At 37.4% G+C, this 17,547-nt stretch overlaps 1 protein-coding gene across 4 annotated transcripts in view; it reads right to left on the bottom strand.

Annotated features, from left to right (window-relative positions):
• LOC112726852 (uncharacterized) overlaps positions 1-17,547 on the bottom strand; it is a 38,054-nt gene that overhangs the window by 4,735 nt on the left and 15,772 nt on the right. For 2 of the 4 annotated variants that reach the window (XM_025776393.3, XM_025776394.3), the window contains 6 exons: positions 13,119-16,090; positions 12,466-12,714; positions 10,113-10,829; positions 8,839-9,660; positions 1,381-2,118; positions 315-1,151 (listed from right to left, as the gene is read on the bottom strand). In XM_025776393.3, coding sequence (XP_025632178.1) covers positions 315-1,151; positions 1,381-2,118; positions 8,839-9,660; positions 10,113-10,829; positions 12,466-12,714; positions 13,119-16,082 — 6,327 coding nt within the window. In that variant the 5' untranslated portion in view covers positions 16,083-16,090. Of the gene's footprint in view, positions 1-314; positions 1,152-1,380; positions 2,119-8,838; positions 9,661-10,112; positions 10,830-12,465; positions 12,715-13,118; positions 16,091-16,898; positions 17,152-17,547 lie in introns of those variants that run through there. The other 2 variants (XM_025776396.3, XM_029290577.2) reach the window with 2 other exon arrangements.

The raw sequence follows: 17,547 nt of genomic DNA, 5'->3' as shown, positions 1-17,547 counted from the left end.
TATGAATCAGTTTTGCCTCTTAATCTAGCTGGACTACAAGCATCATAATGTCCTAATTCATCCTTGACAATAACTATTCAATATGAACAGCAAGAAAAAATATTACTAGGACTTAAATTTCTCAGCGGTTTAAGATTTTCAATATTATATTTAATCAAACTATATGTGTATTAATCATCATTAATTTAAGAAATAGTCTTTTTGAAATTGTAACAAAATTTGCAGTGAGATACAAAATTTTACTTCATTGTAAGATGCGATAGTCAAATTATGTTTTTGTCACAACAAAATTGGATACAGATAAGAGTCCTTACCTGATACAAGAACAACCTTCCTATGCTGGAGTTAAGATCACTGTGGAAGACCAAATCATCATCTTGGTAGTAAGAATATCGAATTCCTCTAAAGGATTCCGCATTTATCGGACCACGAGAGAAAATTTTCACCTTGGGGCACTCTAGTATCTCCACCTGAATCAAAGAGGGTAACTGCAGAGTAGCATTGCCTGGATAAAAGCAATCCAGGCTTTCCAAATCTTCAAGTCTTATCCTCTCTAGTCGCTCAAATTTGATCTCTTGATTCTCCTGTATCTCATCTTGCTCATCTTCTCCCACGATTTCTTTCATTGATTCGCAACTGTAAATACACATCTCCTTGAGGTTTTTTAACATTCTTGCTGTTCGGGATGTGAATAAACATGCTAATCTATGACACCTGCTTATTTTCAGTTCATTCAGATTGGAGCCAGATTGCACTACTAATGATGTCAAACTTGGACATTCAGAAACATATAGTAACTGTAGCTTTGGCAGGTGCTCTAAACCACTAATGGAGCTCAGTTCAGATAAATCAAACAGATGCAACTGTTTCAAGTTTCCGAGAGTCCCATTACTATTGATGATTTTGGGAGTATCTAATTGAGAGAATATCTCCTGGATAATACAATAGTATATTTCCAATTTTTCTAAATTGGGTGTCTTCTCAAGCAGTTGCAAAGGCAAAGTGGACTTCTCATTCACATCATCATCTAAGTATAACTCGAGCACATTTAAATATTGAAGTTTTTCATCATCTGCAACTTGACTTAACAATGAACATAACACCGAAGTGTCTTTCCAATTAAGACACAAATGCTCCACCTCAGAAATAACCTATTCCAGGTGAAAACAAATATACTCCATCAAAGAAAGGGAAGAAGTCTGAATTAATTAATGAGACAATATACATCCCTACATCAAGCCCAGTGGTGAAACTGTAATATACATTGACTTGCTATAAGAGGAAGAATAAGTACACAACATTTCTCTTAATCAGACAATTAGAAGAAAACGAAAGAAAGAATGCGCCAGAGTGTGAGAGCAGATAATTCATGTATGTTACCTGTATGCTCGAGAAAGTGGGATGTATGGTAATTGAAGTACTATCTTCTGCTTTTAGCTGACCCTGAAATAGCTGCAACTTATTACAGCCAATCACGTCTAATACGTGTAACTCGGGGCAACCCAGAGTGAACGTTGTAGAGCAAAAGCAAGTGAGCTGCGGCAATATATTTAGTTTCAGCTTTGTTAATCGAGGAAACAAACTCTTTCCTGTAGTGCCTTCTTCTGCTTCCTTTTTCTCTTTCTCTCCATCTTCCCTTCCAACAATTTCTAGCAACTCATCGCAGAAACTTACATCAAGCTGCTCGAGCATCCTAAGATCCCTGGCCAGAGCTGTAGGGAATAGTGTTTCCAATTTGTCACATGACTCAACAATCACTTCTTGCAGATTTTGAAAGCAGGAAATTCCTTGATTATCCATTTCCCACACATGTGTCATATTCGGTAGCCAGTCTAAATACAACTTCTTTAATTGGAATGTTCCCCTAAACACGGTGTCATTCATCTCAAAGATGGATTTTATTTTGTCGCAATCACGCACAGTAAGTTCTTTTAGTCTCTTCAGGCAACAAAGAACATTAGATGGAATTGCATATAATTCAAATTCAATCCCACTCAAGGTCAAAGATTCCAAATTGTAAAACCAATCTTTTTGCAGATCATTTTTACCACCTTGCCAGACTTCTTGTAGGTATGGATGTTCATGAACACTTATCTCGTCCATGCCTTCAAAATATTTCTGTACATATTGCAAATAAATTTATAGTCAATTATATTGTAATAATTCATATAACCCAAATGGTTGAATATTAGTAGAACTTCAAAATTCTCTTCCTATTTGAATCTAGATTATAGGGACAAGTGCAGCAATGTATCAAACTAGAGCAAATGATAAAGCATAAAATGATTTAACAACATGCTTGCTTTCAGGAAATATTTAAGGCGAGTACAATATTGTTAAAAAGTAGAGCATCCTTTCCTCTTTTTCTGCTTTGACAGTTGGGGAAAAGTAAAGGTTGGCAAACTTCTATGGATAAATGAAACAGAAGACTAACACTGCAACATACACAAATAATACGCTATAGATTATAGAATTACGGATACAAAGATTCGACAATGTTTAGAAATTATAAGATATGGCAAGATTTTAGTATAAAATACAAAATTAGTAAAAATAATTAACACAAAAAAGAATATTGATGTCAATATTAGTATAAGATTTAAAAATCAGTGTAAAGTGTAAACACAATAAAATGTACTTATTTAGTTTATTATTTTATTATAAAACTTTTACTTATATAGGTAGAAAATTTAATTTTTTTAAAAATTAGTATGGAAACTAATAATAACAAAAGATTACTAAGTCTAAGAGACCAACACTTTCAGTGAAAAAAAATGGGAAATTGACTAATATTGGTTCAAATACAAGACTCAAATAAAACTATTAATTATAAAGTGATATATTCCTAATATGATAAGTCCACCATATATTCTTCAAACACAGTCCAAACTCAATGATACATTCAAATATAAGTTTCAATTTTCCTTCCATAAATATAATTGCATATCTTGACATTTAGTTTGATTACATTTTCGTACTTCTCATTATTTACTACTAATTCAAACAAAATCTTAAAGTTTGCGATGAGATTACAAGTGTGAGGAAAATTTTCATCCACCAGATTAATTCTGCTCATGATTTTGAAAAAAAAAAAAGGAATAAGAGAACCAGCAAATAATAAAATGAAAATTTAGAGAATATCTTGGTCTCAATAGATTAATATTCTGAAACGAGGGACTAAATTATGATGTTTGTGTGATTTGAAAAACACAATGAGAGAAGGTGCGAGAGGGGGAGAGAGAGTGGCGGCACAAGGGGATCAACGTGGGATGCACAAGGATGCGGGTGAAGAAAGAAGCAAGGGTGGGGGGAGACCAGCCACGCAAGGGACCTTCGGAAGCAAGGTATCCTTCAGGGGTTTCGACACCTAAACCCTTGGTTATTGATGAATATCTGGAGGGGGATCGTCTTGCTGTGGTTGAGGGAGGCAATGGGGGAAGGCCTAAAGTGACCTTTTCTAGTGAAGGAAGAAAGGTTCTAGCTGAACCCTACAAAGACTCCATTGTAGTGAAGGTTCTTGGCAAGCATGTCAGTCACACTGCTTTATCTCATAGACTATGCTTCATTTGGAGGCTTAAGGGAGGATATGAAATTTTGGATGTTGGTGAAATGCGATCTTTTGGAAGATCGAGAGAAGGTTCTCCTTGGAGGCCCGTGGATGATCGACGGCTTTTATTTGGCAGTTAAACCCTGGTCATTTGAGTTCCATCCGGCAGAGGAATCCTTTGGTTCCACTCTTGTGTGGGTTCGTTTCAATGGGCTGAAGATCTTTTACTACCAGGAAAAGGCCATGCAACGTATTGCGACGGCGGTAGGCAAACCGATTAAAGTGGACATTGCGACAAAAGAGGCGGAAAGGGGAAAATTTGCCCGGGCATGTATCCTCATCGATTTAGGAGTGCCGCTGATTGATGAGATTGAAGTGGATGATGTTATTTACAAAGTGGATTATGAACATCTTGAACTGATTTGTGAGAAGTGCAAGTGTTATGGTCATGTTGGAGTTGATTGCAAGAAGGTTAATGACGTTAAAGCGGTGGAGGAAGATTTTCCTTTGCCGGAAAACGATAACTAGCACGCTGACTCTGCAGAGACAGAGCAGCAGCAAGATGCTTCCTTTTTTGGCAAGTCTTCAATTGCTGAGGAAAATCAGGGATATCCAAAGTCAGCGCCTAGTAAGGTGCATGCGGAATTAGGAGATGTTCATGCATCTAATCAGGAGGAGGCAATTGGGGCATGGATTAAGGTGATTAAGAAAAAAGGGAAGGTTCTAAGAGATGTGGACAAGAATCTTAAATCCCAAGGGCCCGAACAATAGGCCCGTCACAAAAAGACCTTTGGTGGTAGCTAATCTCTCAAAAAGGCTAATGAAATATGGGCATCCCTCCTCAGGCAAGTCTAATAATCAATCCAAGGACAATAACACCAAACATCTTTCTCCTTCACACGAGGGAACAGTAGCAGGAACAAGTGGAAGCAAATTAGATACTCCCTTTTTCCATTATAACAGAAAGCGTCTAAGGCCACGCTCCCTTCAGAACTCACCACAAGATGCGGGAGCTAAGGAGCAGGATGAAAGGAACCAGAAGTTTTTTGGGCCCAATGTTGGAAAGGGAAAGGAGATCGCCGAGAAAAGGGTGCTTGAGCTATAAAGCAGGTAGTGTAATTTTCCTAAATTTATTGTTTATTGCTATGGATAGTGAAAACATAAGCATCTTAGCGTGGAATGTGAGAGGGGCATCTAGTAACTTAGCCCGCGTGCACTTTAAGGAGATTGTGAAGAATCACCATCCTACCTTCTTTATTGATATTGAAACTCATAGTCTTTGATGAGATGAAATTCTTTTGGGAGAAGCTCGGGTATAGTAGTGTTGGCATCTTTGAGGTTAGGGGCCAGAGTGGGGGTATCTAGGTTCTGGTACAGGAGTCTCGGAAGGGAAGTAGAATTCTTGATATCACTGAGCATTGTGTCTCCTTCGAAGCGGTAAAATGGGTCTAATGCATGGGTGTGCAACGTTATTTATGCCCATCCTTAGGTGCAATATAGAACCCTTTGGGAATATCTTGAAAAGTTCTCTGCTATTATTTCCTGCCCTTGGATTGCTCTTGGAGACTTCAACGAAGTTCTCATCTCAACAGATGTGAAAGGAGGGGCCTTCAACGCTAACAGATCTCCTGCTTTTGCAACTGCCATGGATAGCTGCGGACTTAGGATATGGGTACGAAGGGAAGGAAGTTTACTTGGCACAAGAGAGTTAAGGGAGGATTGGATGTAGCAAAAAAATTGGATAGGACCTTCCTTAATGAAGATTGGCGTCTGCTTTATCCTGAGGCTTTTTGCGAAATTCTGGGAAGGTATCACTCTGATCATTCACCTATCTTGGTCATGTGTAATCCTGCTGGTATGAATAAGAGGAAGAAAAACCGTCCTTTCAGATTCCAAGCGGCATGGACCACCCATCCCCTCTTCCGTGAAGTAGTTCACAAGGCCTGGGACTCTGGGTCTCCGGATGTATCCAAAAGTCTGACTGCTGTAAAAAGACATGCTCAAAAATTTAACTTAGAAGTTTTTGGCAACATTTTCATTACAAAAAGAGAGCTTGAGCAGAATATTAACAGAGTCCAAATTTCTTTGGAGTCTTGTGATGACCCTGGTTTGAGGGAAGAAGAAAAACGACTTCAACAAGAGTTAAATTCTGTCCTCTTAAGAGAGGAGATTTACTGGTACCAAAAATCTAGGGAAAAATGGATCAAGTTCAAAGACAGAAATACAAGCTTCTTTCACCTCCAAACCATTGTCAAAAGAAAAAGAAATAAAATTCACAGCCTTATGTTGGAAGATGGAACTTGGTCGAATGATGAGGGTTCCCTTAAAGAGGAAGCCAATAATTTTTTCCAGAGACTTTTTTGTTCTCGAGAGGAAGTGGCTATTGGTGTTCTTGATGGGGTTCCTCTGTCGCAGCTTAGTCAAAAGGCCTGCAAGTTTCTCTCTGAACCAGTTTCGATTGAGGAGGTGAGGAGGACTGTTATGGAGATGAACTCCTTCAAAGCACCTAGACCAGATGGCTTCCAAGCTATTTTCTTTAAGGAGTATTGGGACCTAGTTGGAAAGGATATTTGGAAGATTGTGTGTAAAGCTTTTGCAGGTGAAGTTTTAGAAGCTTCCTTTTTTGAGACTCTTATTGTTTTAATCTCGAAAGTGGACAGACCGACGGTCATGAAAGAATTTAGGCCTACAAGCCTATGTAACGTCATATACAAAATTTTAACTAAGGTCCTTGTTAATCGTTTCCGCCCTTTCCTTACGGAAGTCATTGGTCCTCTTCAAGGGGGATTTATCCCGGGGAGAAGAACGAGCGAGAATATCATTATTGCACAAGAGATCCTTAATTTTATGCGCAAGACCAAGTCCAAGAAAGGTACTATGGCTTTCAAAATTGATTTAGAGAAGGCATATGATAGAGTAGATTGGAGATTTCTTCAACATACTCTTACTAGTTTTGGCTTCTCTTAGAACATAACTAGCATAATCATGAGGTGTGTTTGCTCTTCTTCACTTTCAATCCTATGGAATGGTGAGAGGTTACAGAATTTTAATCCTCAAAGAGGGCTAAGACAAGGTGACTCTCTATCTCCGTATCTCTTTGTTATGTGTATGGAACGATTGGCTTACCTTATCTCTCATTATGTTTCTAATGGATCTTGGGTACTTGTTGCCATCTCCAAAGGGAGACCTAGGATTTTGCATCTTATGTTTGCTGACGACCTTCTCCTTTTCTGCAAAGCAACAAGATCGCAGGTTGAAATGGTTATGCAGGTTCTTGATCTCTTTACAAAGGCATCTGGATTGAAAGTTAATCTGGCCAAGTCTAAGGCTCAATGCTCTAAGAATATCACTCAGCGGAGGAAGGAGGTCTTGTCAAGGGTTTCTCAGATTCACTTAACTCAGAACCTAGGCAGATATTTAGTGGTGAACATTGGCCACGATAGAGCGGCGAAAAAGACGGTGCAGGAGGTTATTGACAAGGTCCAAGGGAGGCTAGCTAGCTGGAAAGGTAGGCTGCTTAACAAGACAGGAAGGTTATGTTTGGTTAAGTCGGTGTTGACTTCCATTCCAGTGTATAATATGCAAGTAGTCTTTTTTCCCTCTTGTGGAAAAATTGATTCAATGTTGAGACAATTCTTTTGGAAGGGTTAGATTGATGGGAAGGGACTATCCCTTGTGAATTGGACTAAGGTTATCGCTCCAAGAAAACACGGAGGCCTAGGGGTGAGGGACTCTAGGTGTGTGAACATTGCCCTTCTGGAAAAGCTTGTTTGGCAACTTCTTCACTGCAAAGAGAAATTATGGGTACAACTCCTAACTAAAAAGTATTTGTCTGCTGGAAAAGGTTTTGTGGAGGTTGTTGGGGCTTCTTATGTTTGGAAAAGTGTGATAAAAGCGTTCAATAGCTTGAAAGAGGGCTTTGCGTGGTGCTATGGTACTTTGGTTCAATCCTTGTGGTTTGATCAATGGTCTCCTTTGGGTAAGCTTGCGGACTTAATTCCATACGTTCATATAACTGACCTCCACCTTTCTCTAGATGACGTTATTTGCAATGGTTGATGGGATCTCAGCAAGCTCTATTCTCCTCTTCCTCATCATATTCGTTCGTCCCTAATTGAGTTGCTTGTTCCTGGTAACAACCATTATGGCCCAGGGTGGGTTTGGGCTGCTGCCTCAACAAAGGAGTATTCTTCCAGAAGTGGATATCTTTGGTTAGCGAAAAGAAAACTCCAATGGGATGAAAGCGAAGACTGGAATTGGATATGGAAGCCTTTCATCCCGGAGAAGATCAAGTTCTTATTCTAGCTTTCGCTTCACAATGCTGTCCCTACTGACGCGCTCCAGTTCAAGCGCAAGTTAACACCTAGTGATATTTGTAAGAGGCGTGGTGCCCATTCTGAATCAATTCTGCACTGTTTTAGAGATTGCGACAGGGCCAAAGCTGTTTGGAATATCATCGACCCTTCGTTCATCGAGACTAGAGGATCATCCGATTTAGCTCCTTGGCTCAAACAGGGCATATCTAGTAAGGACTGCCTCTTCGCATCGGGAATATGGTGGATATGGAGGCATCGATGTCATGAGATTTTCAACCCGGATGAAATTTGGTCCGATAAGAAAGTGGCAATCCTAGCTAGAAATATCCTAGCTAGAAATATGAGCTTTGATCTTAGAAACCTTCATTACAACCGGATTATCTATTCAGATATTGAAAGGAAATTTAAGTGGGAGCCTCCACCCAACGGCACTTTCAAGGTCAATTACGATGCTAGTGTTCTTCAGGGAGTCCAGCGAGCTGGTTTTGGTTGTGTTCTAAGGGATGATAGAGGGAGATGGGTGTTGGGCCGTTCAGGTGCTTTTCTTTTCTGATCTGTTTATCGTTGTGAGCTGCTGGCTTCTTGGCAAGGGCTGATGTTAGCCTGGGAAGCTGGTTGCACGAGTGTTATTTGTGAGACGGACTCGCTCGATATCTTGTGTTGAATAACATCACCACCCAAACACATGAGGTGAAGGATATTGTGTTAAAACTCCAAGATCTTTTCTCCAAAGACTGGGAGGTCCAATTCCATCTGATTCGAAGGGAAGCTAATGGTGTCGCTGATTGGTTGGCTAAATCTGGAGCAAGAAGTGATTCAGCTCATGTTTCTTGGATCAAGTCTGGTATAGATTTGGAGCAAATCCTAGTGCAGGAGACTACTAGTTATAGCTAGTTTGGCTTGGCTTGTGTTTTGTTTCTTTTTTTTTTTTTTTTTTTCAGTCACAAAAAAAGTTCTTGGTCCCAATACGCATACCTTGTTCTTGAACATGTCTTGTATTGTAGCTTGTAGATGGCCATTCCAGCACCATCTCTTTTTCTCTTTATCATGCACAACATATATCTTCTGCAGAATTGGTGTGCTCTTGACTTCTCGACAGAAACTTTCCATTTTGGGACAAGCACTCACCACCAATTTCTCCAATGATGGGAACTCAAACACACAACTCTCGGAGTTGCAAAAGCTTTCTAGGCTCTTCAGAGAGACAAGTTCTAGAGTTTTCAATTGTTTGAAAAGAATGTTGACCTCACATAATGCATTTTCTTCTTCTTTCCCTTGCTCCGATACAATTTCCGTGAGAGATTTACAATCAATTACCTTCATGACATTGAGTTGACTCAAGCTTCTAGCAGTTGGTAGTGACATTAAATATTTCAGCCCTTGACAATCAACTACTTCTAGATTTGTCAAGTACGCGAGAGATACAGATGACAGCGCTATGGTGCTCAACCCATGACAATTCTTTAAGATCAAGAACTCTATCCTTTGAAGAATTGCATCTTGTTCAAAGCCAATCTTCTCAAGCCTAGATAAGTTCGTTAACTTCAAGCTTTTCAATTTTGGAACAACACCTAAACTTTCAAAATTGGCTGGCTTTTCAAGAGGCATCAAAACTTTGAAGGAACAATCATTCAACCATAAGCTTTTCAGATTAGGATTGCTATGCAGGAAAGAATATATAACTTCAGTTTTCTTTAATCTTGATAAGCGAAGCTCTTCTAAGTTGTCTCTTCGATAACGAGTTGACGACTTTGCATGCTGCCACTCAATTTGCATGGACTTCAAATTATTGATTACCTATACAAAATAAATGATGAAACCAGAGAAAATAAAAATTGTAAATATACATAAAAGTTGAATGTAGGAAGAGAAAAACTATATGTAACATTTAATTGACTATTTTCTTTAATATGTTAGCTGTACAAAAAAAATCAGCTACCAAATTAGCCATTCATATAGAATACATGATACAAAATACACATTGAAAATAAATTAAACTATAAATATATTTATACACAAATAGATGGTGACTGGTTTATGGTATGCACATAGCATTTTGTTTCTCTAATTTGTTTTTTCTTCTGTTTCCTTTACTTTCCTGAACTAGAAACAATTCTCAAGAATTGAAAAGCTATTATTTTTATATAGTTAAAGCCTCTATCCCAATTACAAAACTATAAACCACAAACTAAAATTTCATCTCACAAACATTAAAACTAAAACTAAATTGAAAGTAGGTTTGCTATTACCTCTTCAGGGAAAAGGATTCTCTCTTTTCCAGATGATGCATCTACTTTTTCTTCTGTGAATAATTCTAGGTTGTCACAAAGTTCAATAGATAGCTCATTCAACAGTGGACAACTTAATCCATTAACTCCTGGATAGAAACTCTTGAACTTTGGCAATTTTGAAAAATTGAGAGTGGTTAGTTTGGGAAGTTTAAATTCTCTGCCTCTTTTTATATCTTCTTCCTCTCCCTTAGCCACAATTTCCCTCAGCCGAATGCAATCCAATACCACAAGGTATTCAAGATTTTCCAGATTCTCGGCCACAAAAACTGGAAACATATTTTCCAAGTTTTCACAATCTTGAACATACATCTTTTGCAGATGGTTGAAGTAAAAAATCCCTTCTTGATTTTCCCTCCATCTCAATACATGTTCCAGTTTTGGGAGTGTTTCCAAATGAACTTCTTGCAAACGGCTTACATACTTAGCATATTTGTTTTTAAAAGCTAGGTCAAATATAGCTTCCATTGAATTGCAACTAGTAACCCTCAAACTACTTAGGCTCCGAAATATTCCCACCAAGTAACTTGGAAACACATTCACTAATTTGTCGCACTTCTCAATGATTAGAGTGTCCAACTTGCCAAAGGAATCTTTGCGGACTCCAAAACTCCATATTTCACTCAACCTCTTCATGCTACTCAATTTGATATTCTTCAACTTTGGAAAGATGCTATCCTGTTTTGGTTCAAAATAGTCACAAGATAATCAAATTAACAAGGTAAAATATATCAAACCAATGGAGAAAATAAGTAGATTATATAGGTTTCTTTTATTTTAATTAAGAAATAGCAGTATATATTGATTGCCAACCAAGCAGCCAGAATAATTATCAGAAAGGATATCTTTTTTTCAAAAGTAAAGATGGAGAGAAAAATTTTATGCATAAAATACATGTATATGAAGCTCATCTATGAAAACACAATACTTACCGTCAATAAAACATAGCCACTGCATGAATAACTATTTTCAAGGGTCATATCAATATTATTGGCAGTCAAAAATATAATTTCTAAAGACAACAACACATATTTATCTCACTGGATACAATTGGTTACATGAATAAAATGATATCATTATTTTTGTCATGCATATCTTTATTAAATTCATTTATGCTTAAATCTCTCTTGAGCAAACTTCTTAGATCTCTTTCTGCCTCTAACTACTAGTTTATCTCCCATCTAATATATCTTCCTTGTTGGATGTTTTGTTGATTTTCTCTCCGTTTACCTAAACCACTTAAGACGAGATTCTACCATTTTTCAATAATATGCGCCATTCCGAGTTTTTTCTTAGGTCCTTGTTCCTTATTCTGCCTATTCGCATATGGTTACTCATCCCACTAAGCATCCTCATTTCATTCACACCAAGCTTATGCTGATATTCACCTTTTCTCACCTAATATTATATTCCATACAACATAACTAGTCTAATAACAGTATGATAAAATTTATCCTTAGGTTTGAAGTACCCTTTTTGTCTCGTATGATACCCGAAACACTTATCAAATCCACTTTGACTAACCTGGTTGAATTCTATGGTTTACATAATCCTCTATTTCTCCATTATCTTGAGCAATACAACTAAGATACGTCTTGACCTATGCTGTGATATTTTTTTCCAATTTTCACTTCTTTGTTTGACTTCTATGTTCTCATGCTGAACTTACACTATATGTTTTGTCTTAATACGACTTATGCATAAACCATATACTTCCAAATTGTCCCCGGAAACTTAACTTCTCATTTCAATCTTTCCTTGATTTTCCTATAAGGACAATGTCAACAGCAAAAAGTATACATCGTGATACAGGTTACTGAATATGCTCAGTAAACACCTCCAAGCCTAGTGTAAAAAGGTAAGAGCTTAGAGATGACCTACACCAATAAAAATTCCTCTATTATACTGCCACCTTGGTTCTTGCACTAGTTGTAACCCCATTGTATATATCCTTAATTGCACGATATATGTTATCCTTACTCCATTTTTCTTCAAGACTTTCCATATATAGGACTTTACTTGGTAGCCTATCGTATTTCTTTTCCAAGTCAATAAAGACCATATATAAATCTTTCTAATTGCTCTAATACCTGTCCACCGTTTCCCTTAACAAGTAGTATATAGCTTCTATAATAGATATATCCGACATAAAATTAATTTTTTTTTAACTAGAGTCTCTTGTCTCAACCTTCACTCTATCATCCTCTCCCACAACTTCATGGTATGATTCATGAGTTTCATTCTTCTATAATTTCCACAATTTCGTATATAGAAAATATAAGAATTGAAATCAAAATGTTACCAACCTCCATACCTTCTTACTACTATCCCGACATTGCTCTTGGTTAAAGATGCATCTCATCTGCTCACATTCACTAATGAAAAGGCTCTGAAGATTCACTAAACCCTTGGCTACAGATAATGACAATAAATATTTTAAATTGCCACAATTATTCACGTCCAGATGTATCAAATTTCCAAAATGAGAGCTTTGGCCATCATTCCATATACAGTCAATTTGGATAGCCGACAACTCCAACCTTTCCAATTTGGTAACTCCAACCTGCCAAGCAACAATACAATCAGTAACTCTAGAAATGTTAAGTGATTTTGCATTTCTCAATTCATAAATTTACATTAGAAAATAAATATTTCTTAAGTTTAATCAAATAGGGTATGATTATAAAAATGTTATGTGTATACCAAAAACCAATAATCATGCATTTGTGTATACATGTGTTATTTCACATATTTTCAATATGTATTTCATATTCGAATATATATTCTATAAGAATTACTGGTTTAGCGTATGACTTTTGCTGATTTTGTTTTTTTTTTTTTGGCAGATATATTATCTTCCACAAAAATTTAAGACTTACATATAATTAACATTTTTTATTAGTAAAATATGAATAGATAATATAGAAGAAAAACAAATTTATATGTTAGTTTGAACTTTGAACGCACCCTTCCGTGGAATAGTATTCTAGAATCTTCAAGCAAAATGGGATCAAATCCAACAAATTCAACCAGAGATCGTAGAGACAAATGACGTAGTTCAGGAAACCCAAGAGTTCCAATTTGACTTGTATTCTCTACGTGGACAATCTCCTTCAAAGAGCTACATTCAGAAACTTCAATTGTTTCAAGTGCGGTTAGAAATCCAACCAGAGAGATTTGAAAGACATTCTTCAATGCACTGCAAAGCATGATCTTGATGATTTTCAGTTTACCAAAGGAAGGTTTTGAAAGTTCACAAGATGATGAGCATATCTCCTTCATGTTCTTGAGCTTATAGAGATCCAGTAACTCTAATTTAGGGAAAGCCATCTCAGGACGCTTCCTGTCTTTTGGGTTGATGAGGGAGCAAATGTCAGAATTGCTTACAATGAACAACTCTTTAAGACAGGGAAATCCTTTTAAATTCAACTCATAAAAAAGATCTTGAACGCCATTGAATTTTTCCAACAGAAGATTTTCAACTCTTTCAAACAACATCTTGATCTCGTTCTGAGAATGAATGTCAAAGCCATATTTTTGCTGTATTGCCAAGAAGCGCACCAGTTCATACTTTTCTGGCATCTTGAATTCTTGCTTTGAATATCTCTCAGAAGAGCCAACAATGATCTTGTAGTTTTGCAGCCTGTCAAAGAACAAATTCTTGGGAAGATGGGCAGCACTTGGGATTTGAAGGTCTAAATTTGATAGTTGATTCAGATGCCCCAACTCAGATAAACTAGCAATTTCACTCTGGTTTTCCTGTTCTTCATTAATCTTCCATTGAATTGAAGTGTTTCTCATATACAACTCCTCCAGTCTGGTCATACTTGATATTACCTTGGGCGGAATACCACCAAGTTTGGTGCAATTGCTTATGTCAAAGATTTGTAGCTTAGACAAGTTCTTCAACTCAACAGGCAAGCTTTCAATCTCAGATCCTGAAAAGCTAAGAATTCTTAGATTCTTCAACTCTCCAATGATGCACAAACTTTTCTCATCTATTTTGCAGTGCTCCAAACAGAGCATTCTGAGTTTTGTTAGGTATCCAATTGATGAGGGCAACGGTAAGAGATGGATGCCAGTCAAAATCAACACTCTGAGTTCTTTCATTTCTTGGAAAAAGTTATCTGGTATTTTCAAATGTGGATCATTATTGTCAATATGAAACACTCTAACCCTGGGGCATCTTATTCTTCTAGGAAACTCCTCAATGAAATCACAATGTTGTAAGAAAATATCAGTGTACTTTTCAAGTTTGTCCTCATCAGGCCATTCATCTAGTTTTCCTTTTGTCAATCTGAACACATGGTTGTCCGCGGATGCTATTGACAAAGCAGCATTGCGAACAAGATTTTGCATAGAGAAATGATCACTTGAATAGCTGTCAGACAATAAACCTGATTGTTTTAACTTCACAAGCAACGATTGTACTCTATCTCTGGCCTCCCTTACTGTATAGATGTCTTGGAGAAAACCCAAACCAATGCAGCGTTTCACCAAGTCTGCAATTAAAGCATCATGACCCATACTAGCACAAAGCAAGAAGGTAAGCTTGAGCTCCTCATTTTCTAGAAGATTATAACTCAACCTTGTAGAATACTCAGGTGTTCCTGTTAGACTTTGCCTATGAAGCTTCAGACGAGTATCCTCCCAAACTGAGGGGCTCTGATTTTTCAATGCCTTTGCTGTCGTAACTATTGACATGGGCAAACCATGACATTTTTTGGTGATCTCAGCTGCTATTTTTCCAAGTTCAAAATTTTTGTCGACAATTCCAGCCCTTTTCTTGAACAAGGTCTCGGCTTCCTTGTCACTCAGGACATTAACTGAGAAGATTAAGCTTGGCTTCACACCCATTTGGCTCAACACTTGTCTCATCTCAGAAATAAGCAAAACCTTGCATCCTTTGTGACGCTCTTCTGTTTTCAGCTTACCAGAACCCACAGAGGTTTTCTCTATTTCCTCTGCAGAACCATCTTTGGGACTTTGTTTGGTCTTATTCTTGCTGGGAGGAAAATTGTCAGCAGCAGAAGATTTCCTTCCTTCCGGAACAATGAGATTCTTCTGGCAGTCAATGTCATCACTGTAAGTCTCTGATGCAATCCCCAAGCCCAACATATCCAAATCTACTTTCACACTCATATCATCAAGGATTATAAGCGCATTCTCCTTCTCTTTCTTCAATCTCTTCTGTATGCGAAGTGCTCTCACGTGCTCACTTTCCTCTTCCAACTTCATTCCCAGCATTTCAGCAATCTGCCCTTGAATCTTTCGAATATCAGGACTTTTTGTCACATTCACCATGATCACCACATTGAATAGCTTGTCTTTCCAAGCTTTGTTAGCAACTTCTATTACCAAAGTGGTCTTCCCAACACCAGCTGGCCCGTGAATCCCGATCGCTCTAGCGCGCGAGTCTTCAAGTGCTCTTGTAATATTCCTCGTGATTTCTTTTCTTGAATCAAAGGCCTCATAGTCAACATTAGCGAATGCAAACCCCATGGAAGATGCGCCCTGACAATGAGATATGCTATCATGCTTTTCCTGTTGTAGTTCTCTAATCTTCTCTTCAATATCTTGGGCTGTTTTGCTGCGCCTATGCCTTGTCTCCAGATTTGACAAAGAAAGGGGATACTCCCCATTTTTTCTGTGCTCCTCTTTGAACTTTTCATACTCAGAAATCACTTCATCTATCCGATCTAACCACACTTTAACATCATTGTATATTTCTCTCCCATATCGATCTTCCTCCTCCTCAGCCTTATCATGCACCCTGTCTCTTTCTTCCTGGAGTTCCTTAACAACTCTGCTTAGGTCGTCAAATTTCTTCTCATAATTCCACACATAGTCTAGGTGATTTGTTACATACTCAGCAACCAAGTTGACCGTATATTCTTGCAAGAACTCGGGTATAGGAATAGGAATAGCCATGCTTCTTTCTGCATGAATAAAACAATTAATAATATCATATATGTATTGTAGAATGGAATGCAATTCACATATAAAAGGTTTTTTTTCATGATTTCTTTCCTGATTATCAAGAAATCCCCGCTTAAAGCTAATAATTAATATTATCAAATGTTTAAAGCAATCAAATTAAATAAAGTCAAGTTAGGAATCAACATACATAGTTTGAATTAGAATAAGTTATGAATCTAGCCCAATAAATCCAATTAATGGTTTAAACTTAGTTAAAGGGGGCAAGAGTCTGGTTTGCTAAAGTTTTTTCAAAGAGGAACTTTTTATCCAAAGCACAAGCACCTCACTTTGTGTTTGGTAAATTTAAAAAAAAAATGTCATGTATTTGCATTTGTAGTGTTGAAAGCACCTAAGGAGGTACTTTACAAAGTTAACTTGTGCTGATCAAAATTAAAAAGTCTAATATAATCCTATATATTAATAAATGTTCAGATTTACCTTTAATTAAATTATTGATACTATATTTCATTCACAGTCAAGATTCTCTCTCTATTTATATCTATTATGATATTTTAAATTTTAAAAATTATTACAAAATACTACAACAACAGCAACAACAACAATAAAAAGTCTTATCCCACTAGGTGGACTCGGCTACAGGGATCAAATGACGCCATTGCGCCCTGTACCATGTCTAAGATCCAACCCAAAACCCACCCCAAGCTCCAACACCTTAAACCAACAAAGAACAAACACAAGCAAAGCATACAATATCAAACACGAGATTACAATTATCTCAAACAGTACATATAGCAATTAGATAATTACATAGGCAAACTCAAACAATCATGCACACCCACTGACCAAGTGTTGGTTACCACTAGAACCCGACACTTCTTTACAAATGGGCGTTAAGTCTCGCCGTCCCATTTGAAAATAGCATCCTCATGGACGTTACATATCGTCGTGCCCATGAGGCGTTTGACTATCTGATCCACAAGTGCGTGTTACATATCGCCATCCTCATTGTGATCGTGTCCCTTGTCAAAATCTAGAGGTGGAAGGGACATCCATTGACCTCCTAAAAATATATAATATCAAACATCAAGGACATTAAGCAACCAAGATGAACACAAGTCCCTGCCAGGTAATAGAATCACTATCATCATACAAGCAGGACAACAACCCACGTCCATGCTTACTCGATAATCAAATCATGAAAGCGAGACAAAAACTTACGTCCTTAATCAATAAATGAAATCATGCAAGCGGGACAAAAACCCACGTCCTTGCCAAATTCATTAATTGCATTCACCATTATAAACCACAAATTAATACTCTCTTATAATTCCACTTCAACTCTTCTCTTAAACATAAAATCATATAGTATCTCATATCGTCGTATTAGACCATCATCCTCAATATCTTTCACTCATTATGATAACGCCATTCTAGAGCCTCATCATATCATCCATAA

Source organism: Arachis hypogaea, chromosome 12 (assembly GCF_003086295.3).
Source record: "Arachis hypogaea cultivar Tifrunner chromosome 12, arahy.Tifrunner.gnm2.J5K5, whole genome shotgun sequence".
NCBI lineage: Eukaryota > Viridiplantae > Streptophyta > Magnoliopsida > Fabales > Fabaceae > Arachis > Arachis hypogaea.
This window is presented reverse-complemented; position numbering and strand designations above follow the sequence as displayed.